At 34.5% G+C, this 21,388-nt stretch overlaps 1 protein-coding gene across 1 annotated transcript in view; it reads right to left on the bottom strand.

Annotated features, from left to right (window-relative positions):
• Positions 1 to 11,126: 11,126 nt before the first annotated feature.
• The window catches only part of LOC111514352 (uncharacterized), an 81,187-nt gene continuing 70,925 nt past the window's right edge, over positions 11,127 to 21,388 (bottom strand). The window contains exon 6 of the mRNA XM_074175221.1: positions 11,127 to 12,583. Coding sequence (XP_074031322.1) covers positions 12,439 to 12,583 — 145 coding nt within the window. The 3' untranslated portion in view covers positions 11,127 to 12,438. The remainder of the gene's footprint in view (positions 12,584 to 21,388) is intronic.

Genomic DNA, 21,388 nt, shown 5'->3' with positions numbered 1-21,388 from the left:
AACCACACCATCTTTATCGGTATAGCTGTGTGTAAAGAGATTCTTCGTGAAAGATATATATTTCTCTTTAGTTTGCGGGATAACATCAACTTTCTCTTTATTCCTATACAATTCTTTTATGAATAAATGACAATCATAACCACTTAAATTATGAAAAATGATAGGTATGAAGTTTGGTATTTTGAAATTTAAATTACATTTCGAGTGAGCGGCATGTGATCTTTTCTTTCCTGTGACATGACAATGATCTCTTACTTTGACTTCACCATCAGTAAATGCTTTATTACATATACCACAAGTTCTGGCTGCAGCAAACTGTTCTTCTTCTTCGACAGTTTGTGTATCCATTGGTTTAGGGTTTCTGAGATGATTTTCATGTATCTCTTTCAAATCATCTTCAATGCTACTCACAAATTTCTGAGCTGCATCTACACCCCTATATGTAACAAATTTTGACAAATCATCATTATATGAACACTTTATCAAAAAAGCAAATGAATATGGGGCATGTTTGAATGTTTTAATCGTGTATGAACTTTCAGGATTTGGCTCATTCACATGAATCGGTTTAAGCACTGATTCAAAATCAGCATACACTACAAATGGCACCCTCATTTGTCTCTCAAAGTTTTCAAACATCAGTTTATTTTCCGCAACCATTCTACCATATTTATTGATCTTTAAATTAGTAGTTGGTGTTGTGGTACTAATGTGATTACAATCATACATATTGTGACGTAAAAGCAATCTCTCATCAGAAAAATATATCAAACATCCGTCACAAAAATATTTTTTCTGTCTATGAGCTGATAGTTGATTAGAAACTAATCTTGAAAGATCTTTGATCCAACAATAGTGACCATTACCGGAGTCATCAGTTATAAACAACAAATTGACATGTCTCCGGAGTCTTCTCTGTGAGTATCGCAATGGACCAATCACTTCATACTTCATTTTACCCTTCTCAAATGTACTCTCTAAACCGTAAACATTAATTGGAATATCATTCCTATTTTCGAATCTTTCAATACTCTTATTATTAACTTCAACCGGAAAATCCATACCTGTGACATCTAAAACAGTGGAAAAATGTGGATATGACGTGAGTTCGGACACTCGACTATCTGCAGGATATAATGCTGATGTTATAGCCCAAGCAAAACAATATTGATCTTCATTAGGAACATTCACAACAGCTTTCTTCCATTGTATACATTGAGGCAGCTTCACATATGAACGTCCTTCCAGTGGACTGTATTTATTAATGTTGACCTCCAGAAACAATATTTTTTCACAAGTCCAACCTGAATTATAAAAAAAAATATTACTATTCAATCTTATTGGCTAGCAACACGAGTTGCTATCTTTCAACTCGTGTTATGAATCACACGTTAAAAGGTAAGACCTCGTTAGTCTTCAGCTCGTACCAGTTTCGACTTCTGAGGGTTTTCGTTTGTAGGGGTGCGACAACTGGTTAACAAAAAAACATTTTAAACAGATTTTTCAAACTATATCTTTTCTATAAAATGTGTTTTCCTATGATTTATGATGATTCTTCCGTTCTGAATGAAAAAAAAGTGACATGATCATCTCCCACTACGAAAACTTGATAATTTAGCTCTTAAGGAGTTGATTTTGAAGAAGGTAGTAACAAAAATATCATAACATGTATTCAGTATTGCACTATAAGTGTCTACTTTTATCACACGGTGGTAATTTTAACAAATACACTGGAGGAATTCAACTAACTGAAGTAAATGACAAATATTCAAATATCACATGTTAATAATAGAAGTATTGCAATATAATAATTGAGAATGATAATTTATTCTTATAAATTTTATGAGTTTGTCACAAAAACAAAAGTGGAAATATTTCATGCTACCTTCAATGAAAGATCAAAAACACAGTTATTGACAAAACACCTGGCAAACAGAAAAGACACAAAGGTCGATTTTTGATGAGGCAGTGATTCACATTCTACAAATATAGCAAAGAAAAAATATTCAATAAGAGTAGATCAATATTTTCAAAAAATCTTCGTTGAAACTGGGTAGAAATGTAACAATAACTAAGCAACACCCTCCTATTTATAGAAGAATATCGTAAGTTAATTTGAATTAGAAGTGATTTCTGAATTGAACTGTTTTCTAGAAGTTTGTATATACATACAGAAAAGTATATATAGTTGAAGTAGTCTGAAACTCCTACATTTGTATCTAATATTTTGAGAAAAAATAGGTACTTTATTGATATAACAAACCAATGTCTATATAGACCAACTCCATGTATATAGACTTTAATTGATAAATTAACATTTTTGAATAGATTTTCAGTTTTTTTTTAATTATTTTCATTATCTGATACATTAGTAATTACTGTGGTTGATTGAAAGACCGAAACAATAGGCTTATGGTGTGAGAAATAAGATACATATATGTTTCCGAATGAAAACTAGAAAGGTATATAGACAGAACTGCATCGAATGTTGTTCCATGAATTACATCGCCCGTTCCCTTGTGGACCGCTGACCATGCTGAAGCAGAATCTCGCGATTCTGGGAAACTGATGTGCAAGCATTCTTATCTTCATGGGAAGAATTCTTTTGTAATTCAGTTATTATTTTGCTCTCACACTGTCAACATCTATTTTTGTTTATAAAATTAATTTTTAAAAAAGGACTTTGACATCAGAAAGTTATATTTAGCGCAGTCGGTAGGATACTCGAAATTGAACGTATCGAACGTGCAGTTTTCGTTTCAATGATTTATCGGGTATCGAACTTGTTTTTTTGTCTTGTTGAGGAGTTTGTGAAGGAGTGGCTCTTCAAACTTCAAGAAACCCAATCCATCGTGGACCTTTAGCTACCCTCAACAGGCAGATCATCGGGGAGTGGAACAGAATCGTCCAGTCTCGCAAGGAAGTCTTTCTGGAAATCAAAAATCGAGGAACCAGTCGTCTACCTTATAAAGGATGCTCAAAGTTCTTACAATTTTAATGTAAGTCGTAATTTTTAAATGTCTATTGATAACTTATCTCAAATTCTTGGAAAGTTAAATTTCAATAACGAAAACTCTTCAGCTGACTCTTCAGTTTCTTTGCCTGATTTTCTAGTAGTTCAAATATAATAATGGCTAATCAATTCAACTCAGAATACCTTAGGTGTGTGCCTGAATTCGACGGCAACCCTAATGATTTAAATAGATATCTAGCAGTTTGTGATTCAATAATCAATACTTTTTATAATGTGGCTGAGCCGACAAGCTTTCAAAATGTTCATTTGCTGAACTGTCTCATTTCAAAATTATCAGGCAATGCTAAAGTAGTAGCCAATATACAGAATATTTCAAATTGTAGAGAACTCAAAGATACATTAATCAGAAACTTTGCCGATCAAAGGGATGAAACTTGCCTAAACAGAGACATGGTTATGCTTAGGCAATCCCATAATGAAAAGCCTCAACAGTTCTATGATAGGTGTTTGAATATATTGAACCTATTGTGCAATTATATTGACGTTCACGAAATCGCACAAGAATCTAAAAGGTGTAAAAGAGAATTATATAGCAATTTGGCATTGAAAACCTTTCTTTCTGGGCTCAAGGAACCCTTGGGTACTACAATACGTTGTATGCAACCCAAATCTCTCAGTGAAGCATTGCAGTTTGTTTTACAAGAAGACAATGTACATTACTTTCAAAATTTCTCAAATAAGAAAACATTTAGGCCAAACTTTCAACCTTCTAGAACACCAATTCAGATCAGACAGCCAAATTCTTCTCCTATCAATAATTATAGTACACCAAATAACTTTTTCAGATAGCAAAATCAATTTCCTTCACAACCAATACCAATTCAGCCACGAGCACCAAGCCAACCCCAAAAATTCTTTACCAACGCGCAAGTTTTCAGACAACCATTTCAAAACAGAAATGTTTTCAGGTCTAATCAAAATCAAAATCAGAACTTCACAAAACCTACACCCATGAGTGTATCCACCAGAAATACATACCAAAAAAATAAACCAGTACCAATGAGTGTTTCGACAAGAAACGCCCCTAATTATCGATCAGGTCCCTCAAACTCATTTCAAAATCAACCCCAAAGAAATTTTATATCAGAGGAATTATTTAATACAAATTTCTATACTGCGAAAATGAAAATCAGGAAAGTAACTTTGACGATTCCGAGGTAAATTTTCAGGAAATGCCAACCACGAACAATTAAACCTAGTTCCGCAAATCATTTCTTTCAATAATTCTTGTTCTAGCGAATTATCATATATAACATTTCCGGAATATGACGCAAAATTTCTCATTGATTCAGGCTCCACGAAATCTTTTATAGATCCAGAAATTGCTCAAAAACTGTTTCCAAATCTAATTAAATACGACCCGTTTATTGTTTCCACAGTTTTCCAAAAATCAGCTCATAAATATAGCGCATCTATGCCCGCTTCAAAATTATTCATTTTGCCACAACAAAAACATTTAAACTCTGTTCTTTTTAAATTTCATGACATTTTCAAAGGATTAATTGGTCTTGACAATTTAAAACTTTTACAAGCTAACCTAGATTTTGGTAATGGCTATCTTATCACTCCTTATGCGAAAATAAAACTGAAGTTTCAAAAAACAAAAAGCGATCTCAATTTAATTACGATTGCTCCAAGATCTGAGCAAGTGATACAGGTCAAAACATCAATTCAGAATGGTGAAATAATAATACCTCACCAACGCTTCCATAATTGTGAATTGCCAGAGTGTCTTACTGTTGCAAATAAAGGTAGAGCTCTCACTAAAATTTTGAACAACACCACCAAACCAGTAACCCTGAATTTTTCAGAACCAATCGCTGTTGAAAAATTTGATAAAAACGAAATTCAAAAAATTGATTTTCATAATTTTGATGATTCCCCTAAGCAAAATTTAGATTTTTCAAAAATTCGATGTGACCATTTGAATGACGAGGAAAGATCTAAGATACTTTCACTATGCAAAGAATTTTCTGATATATTTTATTATGGAAATACCCCGACTTTTACGAGCCGTGTAAAGCACCAAATTAGAACATCTGATGAAATACCAGTGTATACAAAATCATACCGGTACCCATTTATACACAAGCAAGAAGTCGAAAATCAGATCAAAAAAATGCTCGACCAGAAAATTATCAGGCCAAGCAATTCTCCTTGGTCATCGCCAATTTGGGTGGTACCCAAAAAGGTCGATGTTTCTGGGAAGCAAAAATGAAGGATTGTTGTTGACTATCGTAAGCTCAATGGGAAAACGATAGATAACAAATACCCTTTACCTAACATCACAGATCTTCTGGACAAACTGGGAAAATGCCAGTATTTCACAACACTCGACCTGGCCAGTGGCTTCCATCAAATTGAAATGGAAGAGGACGATATTGAAAAAACAGCTTTTAATACGGAACATGGCCATTATGAGTACCTGAGGATGCCATTAAAAGTGCTTGGTATACCTCGACGATATTATTATCTTCTCGACTTCCCTCCAAGAACACCTTGAGAGCCATAGATCTGTCTTCAACAGGCTGAGAAGCTCAAACTTCAAAATTCAGCTGGATAAATCGGAATTCCTATGAAAGGAAGTAGCCTATCTGGGACACGTAGTGACTTCCGAAGGTGTCAAGCCGAATCCAGATGAAATCACAGCCATCAAAAATTTCCCCGTCCCAAAAACCACCAAACTGATCAAAGGATTCTTGGATTTGTTAGGTTACTATCGACGCTTTATCAATAATTTCGCTAGACTAACGAAACCATTAACCAAATGCCTGAAGAAAGGCGCAAAAATTGAACATAATGCAGAGTTTCTGGAATGTTTCAATACCTGCAAAAACCTGTTAATCAACGATCCGATTTTGCAGTACCCCGACTTTTCTAAACCTTTTAATCTCACCACGGACGCAAGTAAATTCGCCCTAGGAGCTGTCCTTTCTCAAGGCCCTATAGGCCAAGACCTTCCAGTTGCATACGCATCTCGGACCCTGAATGACTCTGAGCAAAATTACTCAGTCATTGAGAAAGAGCTTCTCGTGATCGTATGGGCTACCAAATACTTTCGCCCATATCTCTTTGGACGAAAGTTCAATATAGTCACTGACCACAAACCCCTTCAGTGGTTATTCTCTCTGAAGGACCCCAACTCAAAATTGCTGAGATGGCGGATCAAACTAGAGGAATACGATTATACCATAATCTACAGAAAAGGCAAGTTGAACACCAACGCCGATGCTTTATCCCGTGTCGAAATCCACACTAAGGACACCAAAACCTTTTGGGAGGAATTGGATGACATACTAGACGAATCACAACGTCTAACAAATCAAAGTGTCACTTTCAGTGGTCAAGGAAACCCAGTAAGTCGTTGCCTTGAAACTCCGGATTATCAACCCTCTTCCGATATTTTGATTATTGGGGAACCCAGCCTGGACCTGAATATTCTCCCATCATGATTCCCCCTAACGAAATGCAGGTAAATAATACGGACAACGAGTTACATTCGAAAAGTCATACAGAAAATGACAATCTTTCTTTACAAGTTCAACCTGATACCGAAAGTACAGGAGATGAACCCCTACCAGAACCCAGAATACACGAAGACAATGAATTACCTTCCACAGGTAATGGAAGAAATGACATTTCTTCACCATTGCAACCTGATATCGAACAAACAGAAGATGAACCCCTACCAGAACGCGAAAACCTTGAAGATGACACCATTCACTCAAATGCTGAACAGAACCCTGTTGTACAATTCCAATAGCGCAGTGTGCCGTTGATTATAAGCAGTTGATTATAAGCTCAGTCCTCCATTCTCCGGCCAAACCTAAAACTACCATTTTGTTCGAGAAAAAGATGAGAATTCATGTACAAATATCGCAAAATAATACAGAAAACGATATTTTGAATTTTATCAAAGAATATGTCGCCCCAGGAGTGCAGTACCATGTCTATTTTGAAAACCCCGAACTTTATGAACCATTTTCGGCAACAATTCAAAAATATTTCAAGTGACCCTCTATAAAATTCAAAAGGTGTACCAAAAAGCTTCTGGACGTTACGAAAAAGAAGACGTTCAAGAAATTATCAAAAAACACCATGAAGGTAAGTCAAACCACCGCGGTGTTGACGAAACTTTCGCAAGAATCAAGGAAAAACATTACTGGTCGAACATAAAAGAAACCATTCAAACATATATTAATCAATGCCTTATTTGCCAACAAAGCAAATATGAGCGAAACCCCATCAAAATGAAGCTCAACATCACCCCTACAGCAACCAAACCTTTCGAAATCGTACATATGGATACATTCACTATCGAAAGTAGAAAGTTTCTCACAATCATATACAGTTTTTCAAAGTACGCACAGGCATACCTAGTCAACTCCTTGACAGGTACGGAAATAGCCGACAACCTCATTCAATTTTTTCTCATCATGGTATCCCCAAACGAATTATCGTTGACAACGGTACCGAATTCAATAACTTTCTCATTTCGGAACTCCTAGCTTTACACAAAGTCGAAGTTCATTTCACATCATCACACCATCCGCAATCCAATGGAATGATAGGACGGTTCCATTCTACCATTCTAGAACATATTCGTCTACTCAACACTAGAGGATTTTTGAAAACCCCTCCAAAAATGAAAATGTACGCAATTTTGGCATACAACCACTCTATACATTCGGTCACAAAACTCAAGCCAATTGATATCACAAGTGGTCACATTTCAACCAATGATCCTTTCAATATTGATATTGATCGGAAATTACTAAATGATTACACCAATGATCACAAGGAACGATCAAAACTCCTCTATTCCAAAATAAACTCGGATCTAATAAAGCGAAAGGAAAAGATTGTAGAACGAGAAAATAAAAAACGCGATGATCCCATTGTATTCAAAACCAAACAAAAAGTTTACGTGAAAAAACATATCAGGCAAGAGGATGCAAATAAATTTCAAAAACCAACTCAAATCAAAACGGTCGATCATACAATGAAAACAGTTTCTACAGAAAACCAACAAAAAATTCACATGGACAATTTAAAACGCCCCCTCAAAAAATACCCATCCCCCATTAATAATTGATTAATTTTTTAGATTATCTGGAACTCTCGGACTCCAGGAAAATATATCTAAACAAAACCTAAAGAACAATCCAGGACTTATTCCTCTCAAACTTGAAACAGCCAAAGTCGAAACGCACGCATATTCACTTATTCATTATTATGATTTAAATCCAATAATCATGGAGGTAAATAAACTGAAATTCCATTCAAAAAATGTAAGGACACTTGTAGGCGGTCACAAAGACTACTCATGGGACACATCTAACTATTTAAAAATATTAGAATTTTCAGAAAAGGAGGTGACTGATAGACTCAACAATATTTTATCACATCCACTCAGAACAAAGCGCGGTCTTATAAACGGAATTGGATCCATTTTCAAGTCGATCACAGGAAATTTAGATTCCAACGATGGTGAAAAATATGACCGTCTGATCAAAGAATTACAAGATAATCAAAATAATCTAGTAACGAATATCAAGAAGCAAAACTCACTCTCAATCTCATTAATTGATCAGTTCAATAGTACAGTTCAGCAAGTGAAACATAACGAAAGGCTTTTGGAATCAAAAATTAATCAAATAGTAAAAATTGTTGAAAATCAAACGTATAAAGAAAACTCCATGTTTATTAAAGACATCTTGAATCAGATAATCAATACATTTGAAATCATAAATTCAATTTTGCAAGATGTTGAAAACTCAATACAATTTTCCAGACCGAACATTCTTCATCCTGGTATTATAAAAACAAAAGATTTGTTCAAAGAACTGCAAAAATTGAATAAAATTGTTGAGAAAGACCAACTACCAATCGAAATAAGTTTCGAGAATACTTTGCTTTATGAAAAAATTATTAGCCTCAAAAGCTATATAGCAAATTTCAGAATAACCTATATCTTGCATATTCCAATTACCCATCCATCAAATTTCGATTACTATCACCTATTTTCTATTCCGATATTAACTAAGGGTCAGTTTGAGGCTGTTATACCTCAAAACAAATATTTGTCAAAAAACGAAAATTTGTATGCATTCTTGAGCGATCCTTGTTTGGAGATCTCCCATCGAACCTATATCTGCCCATCCACCAACATCAGAGAGCTGACAGAAAACAATCCATGCGAAATCCAGCTACTCAATGTCCAGAACACCTCCACTTGTAAGCAGCCATCAGACAACTAGACAACTCAAACAAATGGGTTGTCCTCCTACCGGCTCAACAAACTACCAAACTCAAGTGCCAGAACCAGAACAAAATCGAGAACCAACTACCTGAAAGTTACCTATTCGATATTCCAATTGGATGCCAGTTATCCTGTGGCAACCAAATCATAACCAACGATCATCAAGTTACCAATAGTGAACCAATCATCTTACCAGACTTGGACGAAGAGAAGCCAGAGCCACCCAAATTAATAGGGATCCAACTTGATGACCTAAACCTGGACGAACTTCATTCAATAAAAACAGCAATAATGGAAAACGAACCGATTATATCTTTCAAAGACGTAGCACATATCCCAAGTTTTTGGACGATGTTTATCTACTTGGTCCTAGTATCAATTTGTTTGTACCTAGTGCACAAGAAGATTGGCTTCAGAGGGTGCAAAACCAATGGACCATCCGAACCAAGTCAAGATATCGAGATGTCTAGGGTTCAACTTCCTCGCTGACCCTCCTACGTTGAATCTTCGGGGAGAGGAATTATATCGCCCGTTCCCTTGTGAACCGCTGACCATGCTGAAGCAGAATCTCGCGATTCTGGGAAACTGATGTGCAAGCATTCTTATCTTCATGGGAAGAATACTTTTGTAATTCAGTTATAATTTTGCTCTCACACTGTCAACATCTATTTTTGTTAATAAAATTGATTTTTAAAAAAGGACTTTGACATCCGAAAGTTATATTTCATGTCTTGTAGCAAACTCATTTCGGTAATTATCCATTTGTACTTCTATTCATCTTGTTGAAAGTTCACCTAGAGTTGTTCATATTCGAAAGGAAAATCAGTATTGAAATTTCCTGCTGAAACTAGTGGCAACATATGATAGTTTTTTCCCAATTCTTCATAGACAACCCGACCGTAAATGCGCCTTTGCACCTCTCCCCCTTGCCCCTACATCAATACGAAACGTATCTCTCTCTCTTTCTATCTTCACTTACTTATACTTCCCTCTCAACTTCCGTTCATCTCGCCTGATCACAGTTTCGTAATGCTTTCGTCACGCATTCACAAGCTTACTTCCCAAGTCAAGCGCTCGTAAAGAAGTTTTACTTCAAAAATTTAGTATGATGATTTTGCTATAAGCGAAGATAAAACTACGTATCGTCTTTATATAACATCTTGACAATAAAATTCAGTACCCCCTATTCACAAGTCTCTAGTCAAATCGATATTGGAGCTCTATGAAATTTTCAAGTGGCGTGTCTTTTACGATATTTGAATGTTTTATTTACAAGTGAATATTCGCCCTTCAGTATTGGAAAATTTAATATTTTATCTATGCACACGAATTGAAAAGTATATTGAATAAATTTCAATCTGAAAATCAGCGGAGTTTTATGCAAGGACATATTAACGTACCAACGTTACCAGTGTTATATCATATAAATGATATAAAGAAGTGATCAGAAAAATAGAAATCCTTCATGCTTGTTTCTTGTAGTCATCAATCACCAAATCACACATCATTCAACATTCCTTGAGCTTACTTTTGTAGTTTTCCTCTATGAGAACAATTCATATATGAATTCTAACTTCAAACTGTCTGTACAATAATTAGAACAAGCAATATTTCATCAACCCCGTGGATATCAAATAACTCGATGACATCCCCTGAGGAATATTTGAATAATGCATGAAAATTTTACATGTCTACCATGTTGTCCACTTCGAATTACCTCATGTTTTTTTCCATTATTTCATATTTTCTTCTAAATAGAGCAGATTGTGCTTTACGGAAAATACAATCTTACGTACCTATTCCATAAATAGTTTGACAAAAAATCAACTATAACATCACAATATTTATATTCTACTGAGTAATTTCTATTTACATTCAATAAATACATAAATAAATTAATAATATATCAATGAGTGAATAACAAATAAATATTTTATGTTATCTCAAATTCCTTGGCATGATTTCACATTGAATATATATAAAAATATAAAATATATAAATATAAAAATACAAATATAACTATTTGTATTCACATTTTATCAGACATACAAATGAAGTCTTGTAATAAACCAAAAAATCAAACACTATATCATGTACAATTCCGAAATCAGAAGGAATATGAAGATCATCTAGTAAATATGATTGAAAAAACACTGACTTGTAACTAACAAACACTGTAGAGAAAAAAACCAACAGAGAAAAAGAACTGGACTCTTAGAAACCCTTAACCCATGGAAAAACAGAAAATTCGTCAATGAAAGTAGAATTTGTCTAGTCTTATTTGATTATCTTGACTATTTCGAGAATTTATGAAATAATATCATTAAGGGATTCAATATTGGAATTATTGTTTTGATAAAGAGGACAATCAGATCTCCCTCCTTTTTTTTTCTTGGAAACTTTGAATATTTTCTGGTGATCAAAAATTTCACGATCTGAAAAATCAAGATGAATGGAGAATGTGCCCATATACAATAACCGACAACCTATGAAATCACTATACAATTTAAACTTCTGAAAAAAAGAATATGGTGGATAGAAAGATTGGTAGAAAATAAAAATCTCATTTTCTGAGTTTACAATAAACTCAGCACTATCTGAAAAAATAGCCTAATTTTGAAACATGGCACTTTAAGAACAATACTGAGTACTCTCCTCACAAGAACCAAGGCAAAAAAAATTGCATGTTTTTTCCACTTCATTCAATGTTTCATATTAGAATTGTATGTGATTACTATTACTGGAAATGCTCATACAAGTGCAATATATTTGCAGTAAACTAAATTTACACAGAAAACATGATGTGTACTGAATTATGTGTACCTTTTCTGTGACAGAAGTCAAAACGGTCAAAATTATACATAATCTTATCTGTAAATAGAAAAAGACTGTGAAAAGTCAACCGCAGCCATTTTCATTTGTTCAAGGATTTTTATAAACTACATGTTATTGAGGGATTGAACTATTTTCTCAAGAAGTCATTTCATGTGGTGAAAATAAGTTAGAAATGTGCGAAAGATTCACTTTCTATAGCTGAGTGACCAATAGTTTAGGTATTTTGATAGACTACATATGTTCTAAAATGAGTGAGTTAATATATGGCCATTTTGATATTCTACAAAAATATCGTTCTTTGGAAATTCTATGATTCCGTATTGATAACGCATGATGGATACAGTCGTATACAGTCCCTCTTGTCTTGACCATCTCTGGCAGCTTGAACATATCTGTAGAACCTTATCACAGCGGCATTGGTTGAAGTGGGTTTTTGAAGTTCCTCAGAATCCCTGAAAAGTGAAATAAGTGATTTTAATATTGTGAAAAGATTATACATTATTATAAATGTATTGTATCAATGTTCATCCATCATGTTGTGTCCAATATTTTACATAACCATCGTATGAAACATCCTCAAAAAGTTCATCCCTGATGATGGAAACAATTTATTAAATTTCCGAAAGCTTGGACAAACTTTAAAGAGTACTCTTTCATTTGCTGCTTAGCCCCATTATTTGTTGGTTCCATATATATATATATATATATATATATATATATATATATATATATAGATAGATATTTTATATATATATATATATATATATATATATATATAATTTATTGTGTTGTGTTTTTTTTGTGCCAATGAATAAAATTACAAATCATACTTACAGTAAAAATGAGTAAAAAACAATTGATTGAACATATAAATCGACGAAAAAAGTTAAACATTAATGGAGTTAAGGCCCTGAAGAAGCTTCCCACTAGAAGCGGATTTTCGAGGAGATATCGAGATGCTGAGATTCAAAATATAAAAGAAGTCGAATTGAAATGACATATACTTCGAAAACGGTCTACAGGTGATCTACTCAAATAATTTCAGCATGGTCCTGTGCTGGATGAACGAGAACGATAATGAACGGAAGTAACCTCTGTGAGGATCTTGCATAAATATCTGTGGTATATAATTCAATATCTAGCGTAGTTAAAGTAGTTGTTTTTTGGCAGACACTTACCAGAACCTAGGGTTCAGGTAGTTGGGAAGGAGGAATATTGTACTTTGTCGTTTATGTACTATCATTAAATAACATACATTATTGTGACCACTTGCTTTGATATACGGTGAATGAGTTAGAAAAAGGTTAATTGATGACACTCAATCGATTTCAAGCAAAATATTTGAAGTTATTCGGATCTTTCCAGATTTCCTTACAGCAAAATGTTCTCATGTAATTTGTTTCACAAATAAATATAGTCACTCGAAGTTGCAGTCAAATCAACTGACCAGTATTTCCATAGTATTTTTTCCAAAAAATGTTTGACGTTATTGGTTGAATTGGTGTGTATTCCTGTTAAAATTTTCAATGATATCTAATTTCAATGAAATTAAAATAAATTATAAACTTTCACAATAGAATATATTTTGTGAAGAACTCCAGTTTTTGGGTTTTTCCAGATTTGTTAATGGCAAAAAGTTCTTATCTATCATCAGAATATGGTTTCACAAACTATAAATATAGTGACACGTTACTTGAAGTAAATTAATAATACCAAAAACGATATTTTATTCAAGACGCGATTCACTACACAGTAGCTTCATCAGGTGGACTGATGAATAAAGTTAACCAAAGTTTTAGCCTAACCATATGAACAGTATTTTTTCATTATGTTTTCCAACAAAAATCTGACGTTATTCCTTCAATTGATATAACTTATTTCTTCATGAATCGATTCAAATAAATCAAATACATTTAGTGTTCAGTGTTGCGAAATCAGTCAAGCCGTTTTCTAAATTAGTGCACACGCATAGACAAACAGATAGTTGGCAATCAATCACATTTTTTTTTATATTCATTAATTTTCGATTCAGCAAATATTAAAAATAATTTCAATGTCATTTGTCGACTATGACCCCGCTTTTACGGAAGAAAGCACTGATGAACGGTTGAACCCATTTTGAACCCATATATGAAGGCTTTGGAGAAGAAAGTAACCGTGAAAACAAATACTCAACAATAGTGTAAATTTTGCATTTAGAAATTCCCAACACGAAATTTTGGTAGCCGTTTCTAGTTCAGAATGCAGTTGCTAACGACAACGAATCGTTGAACCTAATGTCCAATCAACTTCTTTCCTCTACATAATTTCATTCCAAGGGTCATTCACTTTTACGTTACCGACATATGATGACCCAAATAAAAGTTATTGGTTTTATTTTTTCGACAAAAGGTCAAGGTGAAGGCAATCATCATCTGCATAATTGAATGAGTTAAACCCAATCGTTTGTTTTGATCAAATAAGTGTTATGGAGATCTCTTGGTCACTTTGATGGAATGATTAAAAACTTTTGTCTAATTATTATCACTAGTCAAATGTATTTATCCGACCAGTTTCGGGTTTTATCGCATTATCAAGTTTAAAACTATAATGTGAAATTTGAAAAACTTAGTTATATCGGGAGTTTATAGATAAGATAGGACAGCTAGTTAAACAAACCAGGGTGCCAACTTTAAAATTCAATACTGAAGAATATAGGTGTTGTTTAACTTCTAAATTCAAGAGTGGAGACCTACATGAATCGAGTTGCTCATTAAGGAGTATATATTTCTGGTATCTTTTGTTGATTTCCAACAGGTCAATGGTACACAGAGCTATCGCAATCTCTTTACCTGGAGAGAATTTACAAAATGAACGAAAATTAATCAAGCAAATTGCAGTAAATAGTCATATATATATATATATATATATATATATATATATATATATATATATATATATATATATATATATATATATATATATATATATATATATATATATATATATGAGCTGTTTTCTCGGGTTTCGCTCCGTGTTCTGTGTATTTTCTCCCCATAAGGATTATTTTCACAACGTTTCGGCAAAGTCTCATTTGCCATCTTCTGGTGATGTCTGTTTTTTTTCAACTAGACTGATTAATTCGAACTCTGTGTCTCAATTTATAGGGATGGATGTTTCCCTTTACCTGCGTTGCTGCCACTACCTGTGTTTGCTCGACTACCTGTTTTGGTCTCATTACCTGAGCTGCCTCTCCTGTCTCTGTTATTGTACCTGTATTGTCATGTACCGAGTTTTGCCTCTGGAGTTGAGCCGTCTGATTGCTTGTGCGAAGCGATAAAACGGATCTCCATGTTGATGGTAATCTTTGCGCATCATCCCTCTTGTTCATATTATTAGGTCGTTTTTCAATTTCGATAGCCTCTCTGATTGTTCGTGTGTAAAAGTTTTCGTTGCTTGCTAGCATTTTTTGTGTTATCGAAATTGATGTTATGTCCTGTTTGAAGTACGTGTTGGAAGAGAGAAGACGTGGTGACTTTTCCCTTCACTGCTAGTTTGTGTTCATCTTTGCGAATGTTGATTCGTCTGTTGGTCTAGCCGATGTAAGTCCTGTCACAATCATGGCATGGTACTTCATACACTCCTTGTGATTCCAGTGGTATCTGATCCTTGGGATTACGAAGCATGGACCTTATTGTCCGTTCTGGTACGAACGAAGTTGATATGTTATGTCGGTGAAGAATTCTGCTGATTTTATCTGTTGTTCCTGCAATATATGGTAGTGTGGTTGTTATGACCGGTGTATCTCGCGTTTTTTGTTGTTTCCGTGTGGTCTTGGCAGCCGCTTTTATACTTCTTTCTGAGTAGTTATTCATTTGTAGAGTTGTTTCGATGGTGTTCAACTCTTGTTGTCTGTGATCGTTGTCTGCCAGCCTCCTCGAACGTGTAATGAGTGTTTTTGCCACCGCGTGAATTTGTTTTGGGTGGTGGTGTGAATTTGCGTTCAGGTACCTGTTCGTGTGTGTTGGCTTTCGATATACCGTGTGACCTAATGTTCCGTCCGGCTTTTTCATAATCAGTACATCGAGAAATGCGAGCTGGTTGCCTTCTTCAACTTCTTTCGTAAATTTAATGCGTGGATGGATTTCATTCAAGTGATTAAAAAACTTGGAAAGTTCCTGGTGTCCATGAGACCAAATCACGAAGATGTCATCGACATACCTCAGCCAGAGTTTAGGTTTCAAGTGTGACGTTGCTATTGCTTCGGTTTCGATTTCTTCCATAAAGAGATTGGCAACAACGGGTGATAGTGGCGAGCCCATTGGTGCCCCTTCAATTTGTCTGTATCGTTGGTCGTTATAGATGAAGTAAGTGTTTTTGATGCAATGTTCCACCAAGGTGATGATATGCTCTTCCGGTTTGTATTTCCTTTTTGATTATTTCTAGTGCCTCTCCGGTGGGTACCTGGGTAAATAACGAGGTTACATCAAAGCTGATAAGGATGTCGTCAGGACTAACGGTTTGTGTTTTCAATATGTCTATGAGGTGGTCGGCATTGCGCACATATGAATCGACCTTTTCCGCATGTGGTTGAAGTACATGAGCAACGTGTTTTGCTAATTGATGCACTGGTGAACCTACCGAGCTCACGATTGGCCTGAGTGGTGCCCCTTCCTTGTGGACTTTGGGAGTCCATAAAGTTTAGGGCACTTGGATGATTTCTCTCTTGGAATCAGATGTCTTTTGATTTCGTCGTCAATAGGAGAATTATTGCCATCAATAATTCTCCTATCGACGAAACATAAGTGGAACCACCTATTATACAGTGTGTCCAAGATAAGGATCCTAAGCATGGGAATCTCAGTACCTGTTGGAGATACAGCTTAGGTTAAATTAGGAAAAAGTTGTGTTCTTTAAAGCTTATTTACATGCCGTTCAGACACTTAAAGAAATTTCATGGCCTGCTGAGATATTTGGGAAAAACGAGAATTTGACAATATCAATTTTATTTTTTTCTGACTTTATTTGAAAAGATATCAAAAAACGAATAACACTTTTTCATTGGCACTTTCAAGGTACTACACGATGGTATTTTTAGTTTTTATATCCGACGTTTCATTTTCAAAAAATCATCATCAACTTATTTTTTTTAAATAGCCCGAAAAAAAAGTACACCCTGTATCTGATTCCATTTTTTATTACAAATTCAACGATGTAACACATGCCATTGTTTTCTTTTTAGTTTAAGGGAAAATTGCATTTTTTCTATTTTTAAAATGTATTTTTAAGTAGGTTAATAATGGTTTTTTTAAAGTAATGAAAACAACAAAGAAATTAACGCATTTTTTATTTTTATTTATTTCAAACAGGTTTCCGTTATTTTCCAAACATAAGTATGATCTTCTAACTGTAGAACTTAAAACATCACGTAACATATCTGGTGTAATACTGTTAAATGCGACAGTTACACATTCTCGTAACTGCTGTTCAGTTTCAAAAGAATGTTGGTGAACCCGGTTTTTAACAAAACCCCATATGAAGTCCAGAGGAGTTAAGTCAGGGGATCGCGCTGGCCAAGACACTTCACTAAAGGTTCCAATCCACCTTCCAGGAAATCGCTGCGAAAGATACTCTCGAACTTGTCTAGAATTATGTGCAGGAGCACCGTCTTGTTGAAACCAACAGTTATTGACCTGTGCCAGAGGTAAATTATCTAAACAGTCTTCTACATAGTTTTGCAATAAATGATGGTATCGTTCGGCGGTCAAAGAATTATAGTAAAAAAACGGACCTAGTATTTTAGTTCCTAAAATTGCACACCACATATTAAACCCAAAACGTTCTTGATGTCTTTATATTTTCTTAACACGCGGATTTTGCTGAGCCCAGTAATGCGTATTGCGGCGGTTGAAGATACCATTATTAGTGACCATACTTTCGTCGGACCATATTATTTTTGAAGGGAAATTATAATCTTCTTCACACGCGCGTGTATACCATTCGCAAAAATTTCGGCGCCGTTCGAAATCCCCTGGTTTAAGTCCTTGGCAAATCCTAAATTTATAGGGGTGATATCTATTTTTACGCAAAATAAATTGAGCTGTGGATTTGGCTACTCCTACATTATTTTCGATTTGCCTAGTTGATATTTCAGGGTTCTCAACAACTGCTTGTAAAAGATTAATTTGGGCTTCTTCTGAAGATTCCTTTTTTCGAGATAAAACAGGCTTTTTAAATGAACCATATTCTTTTAAATTTCGAGCCAGCTCTAAGAAAATGGACTTACATGGCTGCTTTCTTTCTGGATATGTATTAAGATACATTGCTGCTGTATTTACAGTATTTTTGTGGCACAAAATCTAGCACGTTAGCATGTCAAACTTTTCTTCATGGCTATAATGCTCACCCGGCATATTCGACGATAATAACACAATATTATCTATTCAACAATAAACAATAATAACGACAACAGTAACAATAACTCTAAAAACAACAACTCGACAAACAGGCTAACAACAACGACAATTACTATTTTATCGTGTAATTAAATAATATTTGACAGGCTCGGTGACAGGTATTTACGTCAAAGCATTTGTTTGCAACGTCTACTTGAAGATTTTTTTTAAAATAGAAAAAATGTAATTTTCCTTTAAACTGAAAAGAGAACAATGGCATGTGATACATCGTTGAATTCGTAATGAAAAATGGAATCAGATACAGGGTGTACTTTTGTTTTGGGTCATATAAAAAAATAAAGTTGATGATGGTTTCTTGAAAACGAAACGTCGGATATAAAATCTAAAAATACCATCGTGTAGTACCTTAAAAGTGCCAATGGAAAAGTGTTATTCGTTTTTTGATATCTTTTCAAATAAAGTCAGAAAAAAATAAAATTGATATTGTCAAATTCTCGTTTTTCCCAAATATCTCAGCAGGCCATGAAAATTTTTCAAGTTTCTAAACGGCATGTAAATGAGCTTTAAAGAACACAACTTTTTCCTAATTTAACCTAAGCTGCATCTCCAACAGGTACTGAGATTCCCATGCTTAGGATCCTTATCTTGGACACACTGTATAATAGGTGGTTCCACTTATGTTTCGCTTGCGTTTACGCAGCTATTTTTATCAAGTACTTCCTTGGTTTTTCTCATTTTGTCTTCAATCGAGGACCGCCCGCCCGGTACTGATGATGCCCAATAGGCTGAAACAGCTGTCTACCGGTGGCTCTTAAATTGAAATCAAAATGGGAATGATCAAAAAGTACTATCTATTTATTTGTTGATTTTCATGGAATTATTTTTCAGCAGCTTAACTGCATTAACCTTTCTAGATTTCATATATATATATATATATATATATATATATATATATATATATATATATATATATATATATATATATATATAAATGTCTAGTAGGACTAGATGAACTTTTTTGTTCCTATTCAGCTCCGCGATGGTATTTTCGACCAGTCTCAGAGCCTGCAACTCAGTGGAAAGACAAAATGAGAAAAACCAAGAAAGTACTTGATAAAAATAGCTGCGAAAACGCAAGCGAAACATAAGTGGAACCACCTATTGGTGTAACACCCAAGTCAACTTGCCAAGTTTTTATGTCAGTGTTGGTGGTTTGACCAATCAACCGACAACTGCGGTAGCAGACATTTGGGAAGCTAACCTGAAATGCCATCGGAAAACGAATCTACATGTTTCTAGAAATGATATGAAATCTGCATACACCTTTCTAGATTTCATATCATTCACCAGCGCTATTGGAATCACTACACATGAAAGAAGCCTGCGTTGTTATCACACTCGTTATTACTATTAGTACTTGTTCAAGGACGCCACACTTTAAACAAATAACAAACATTTTGAGTAATTATAACTTCACCAATATCGAATTTCAACACTCAAATCGCGATCAGTTGCTGAATTGAACATTCAGACACAACGAACGGCGGTACTCACTGCTACATTCTATTGGTCACCGTAACATACCTTCAAATTCACTTTAATGACTCTTCAGCCAATCATAAAACTCGGTTAGTGAAAATTATTCAATATACACCGCCAATTCTTCAGTCCACGTGAACTAATTCGTAGCGGCATTATTTCTTTGTATTGTTTTTTTTTGGCCTTTGAGTTCGTCGATAGCTTTAAGAATTACTATATCGGTTCCTTCGACTATACCAGTTTCTCTAATAGAAAAGATAATATTGCCTAAAACTTATGAAACATTTATAAGTAAATTATACCCAAACTGCAGCAAACACAATATATGTCAGTAAAGTAGCATCAACTACTCAGGTAAACTTTCAGAAAATATTCAAAATTACTTCTCTAAATACAAAATAGCAACAGCTTTCATAAGTAATAATAATTTAGGCAGAACTCTGTTTAATGCCAAACCCAAACGAGATAGAATGAAAATATCAGATATACATAGAATTGTGTGGTGAATGCTCTGCAGTACCTATTTACAGGCCAAACGGTAGAAATTTTGACGTAAGACTCCGTGAACACGTCGGTTTCTACAAAAAATCTACAATGTATTAACATCTTCAAGAATCAAAAAACAAAATAAGTAAAGATAACCTTGAAATCCTATACATATGTAACGAAGGAAAAAAAATTTGTTGGAAGCCATAGAAATTAGCAAATGAATTACTCAAAGTGATTCTACTGAAAGATCTAAGATATTCTAGTGATTCCTTTTACTCTGAAACAAAAGTAATGGACATAAGACAACTCTATACCGTACAGGTATGTATTGAACAATATTCCTTCGAATGAAAGGTGCGAATTCAACAAAGACAGAAACGGTCAAGTGTCGTCTCTCGTTTCCTCGAATCCTTTCAGCAAATAATAAGTTTTTTTCAAATAGGTTTGTTGATCATTCGTCCCTCGAATTTTGGAATTCTCGGTGCACGGTGAAAATAGGACATTCAGTCAGTAAGCGAGTGTACTGGAGATCAGCGACTTGGTATTGTTATAAAGTTTTGTCGTTTTGAGGATTATTGCAGATATAAATCATCATATAGGAATTAGTTTGATGCTCCAATTGATACCAATCCTGAAATCTTCTGCTTCTATGGATTTATGCACTGAACTCTACTGAAGGAAATTTAGTGTCTTATCATTTTCTTTTGGAAACCTACTATTGAGTAAATGAACCCTCTAATATTGAGGGTTCCAGTTTTGGATTTTTCATTTCCTTGAATGCACCACAGATCACTTTCGATTTATTGCTCTACGATAGATTGTCTGGGTGAAATA

The sequence above is a fragment of the Leptinotarsa decemlineata genome, unplaced genomic scaffold (assembly GCF_025532065.1).
Source record: "Leptinotarsa decemlineata unplaced genomic scaffold, Ldec_3_MD MMD2_tig00000882_RagTag_RagTag, whole genome shotgun sequence".
NCBI classification, from domain to species: domain Eukaryota; kingdom Metazoa; phylum Arthropoda; class Insecta; order Coleoptera; family Chrysomelidae; genus Leptinotarsa; species Leptinotarsa decemlineata.
This window is presented reverse-complemented; position numbering and strand designations above follow the sequence as displayed.